Below are 608 nucleotides of genomic sequence, written 5' to 3'. Positions count from 1 at the left end.
GAATCCCAGCGTTCCCTCGTCCATGTCCAGAACCACCAGAATCTCCTCAGGCACCGAGAACGTCCCTTCGTCCTCCTCGTCCTCGATAAACTCCGGGTACGACGGCGCCGGGCCAGTCCGGCTCTTTCTGTCGTGGTAAAGCCGACCTCGTCCCAAGTCCCAACCCCAGGCTTCGGCATCGCTGCCGATTAGGGCGGAATATCCGACGGCTCGCAAGGGAGCCAAAGAAGTCGCGACCCCGACTACGGCATGTGTGCCGCGCTGCCGTACGGGCCAGCGCAAAGTCCAAGCGTGCAAACCACGGGTAAATCCGACTTTTCCCCGCACACAGTCCGTGCTTTGGGCCACCGGGTGGCGGTGGAACGTGAGCCGGTCGTCGTCTTTGATGAAGAGGTTTAGTGAGCGGTCGTCTGGGTTCCAGGCGTGCTGAAGCTGGATTTCCGGGCCCGCCGGCGGCATGTCCAACAGCAGCTCCAGACGGGCGGGTAACTGGACGCCACGGCTACGGAGCGACGCACACACTGGCGGATACGCCAGCTCGCTCGTCTCCGGCTCATCCGCAGATTTCACCACACCCGACACCCTCTGCCCCATCACGGCCCAGCCAC

The 608-nt window shown here is 63.5% G+C and overlaps 1 protein-coding gene across 1 annotated transcript in view; it reads right to left on the bottom strand.

Annotated features, from left to right (window-relative positions):
• LOC107578477 (SPRY domain-containing SOCS box protein 4-like) overlaps window positions 1-602 on the bottom strand; it is a 3,004-nt gene extending 2,402 nt beyond the window's left edge. Inside the window, exon 1 of the mRNA XM_016264430.1 lies at window positions 3-602. Within this exon, the coding sequence (XP_016119916.1) occupies window positions 3-594 (592 nt within the window). The 5' untranslated portion in view covers window positions 595-602. The remainder of the gene's footprint in view (window positions 1-2) is intronic.
• Between the last annotated feature and the right edge of the window lie 6 nt (window positions 603-608).

The sequence above is a fragment of the Sinocyclocheilus grahami genome, unplaced genomic scaffold (assembly GCF_001515645.1).
Source record: "Sinocyclocheilus grahami isolate Dianchi unplaced genomic scaffold, SAMN03320097.WGS_v1.1 scaffold10435.1, whole genome shotgun sequence".
Classification (NCBI taxonomy): domain Eukaryota; kingdom Metazoa; phylum Chordata; class Actinopteri; order Cypriniformes; family Cyprinidae; genus Sinocyclocheilus; species Sinocyclocheilus grahami.
Note: the sequence above shows the minus strand (reverse complement) of the source record. Positions and strands in the feature narration are given on the sequence as shown.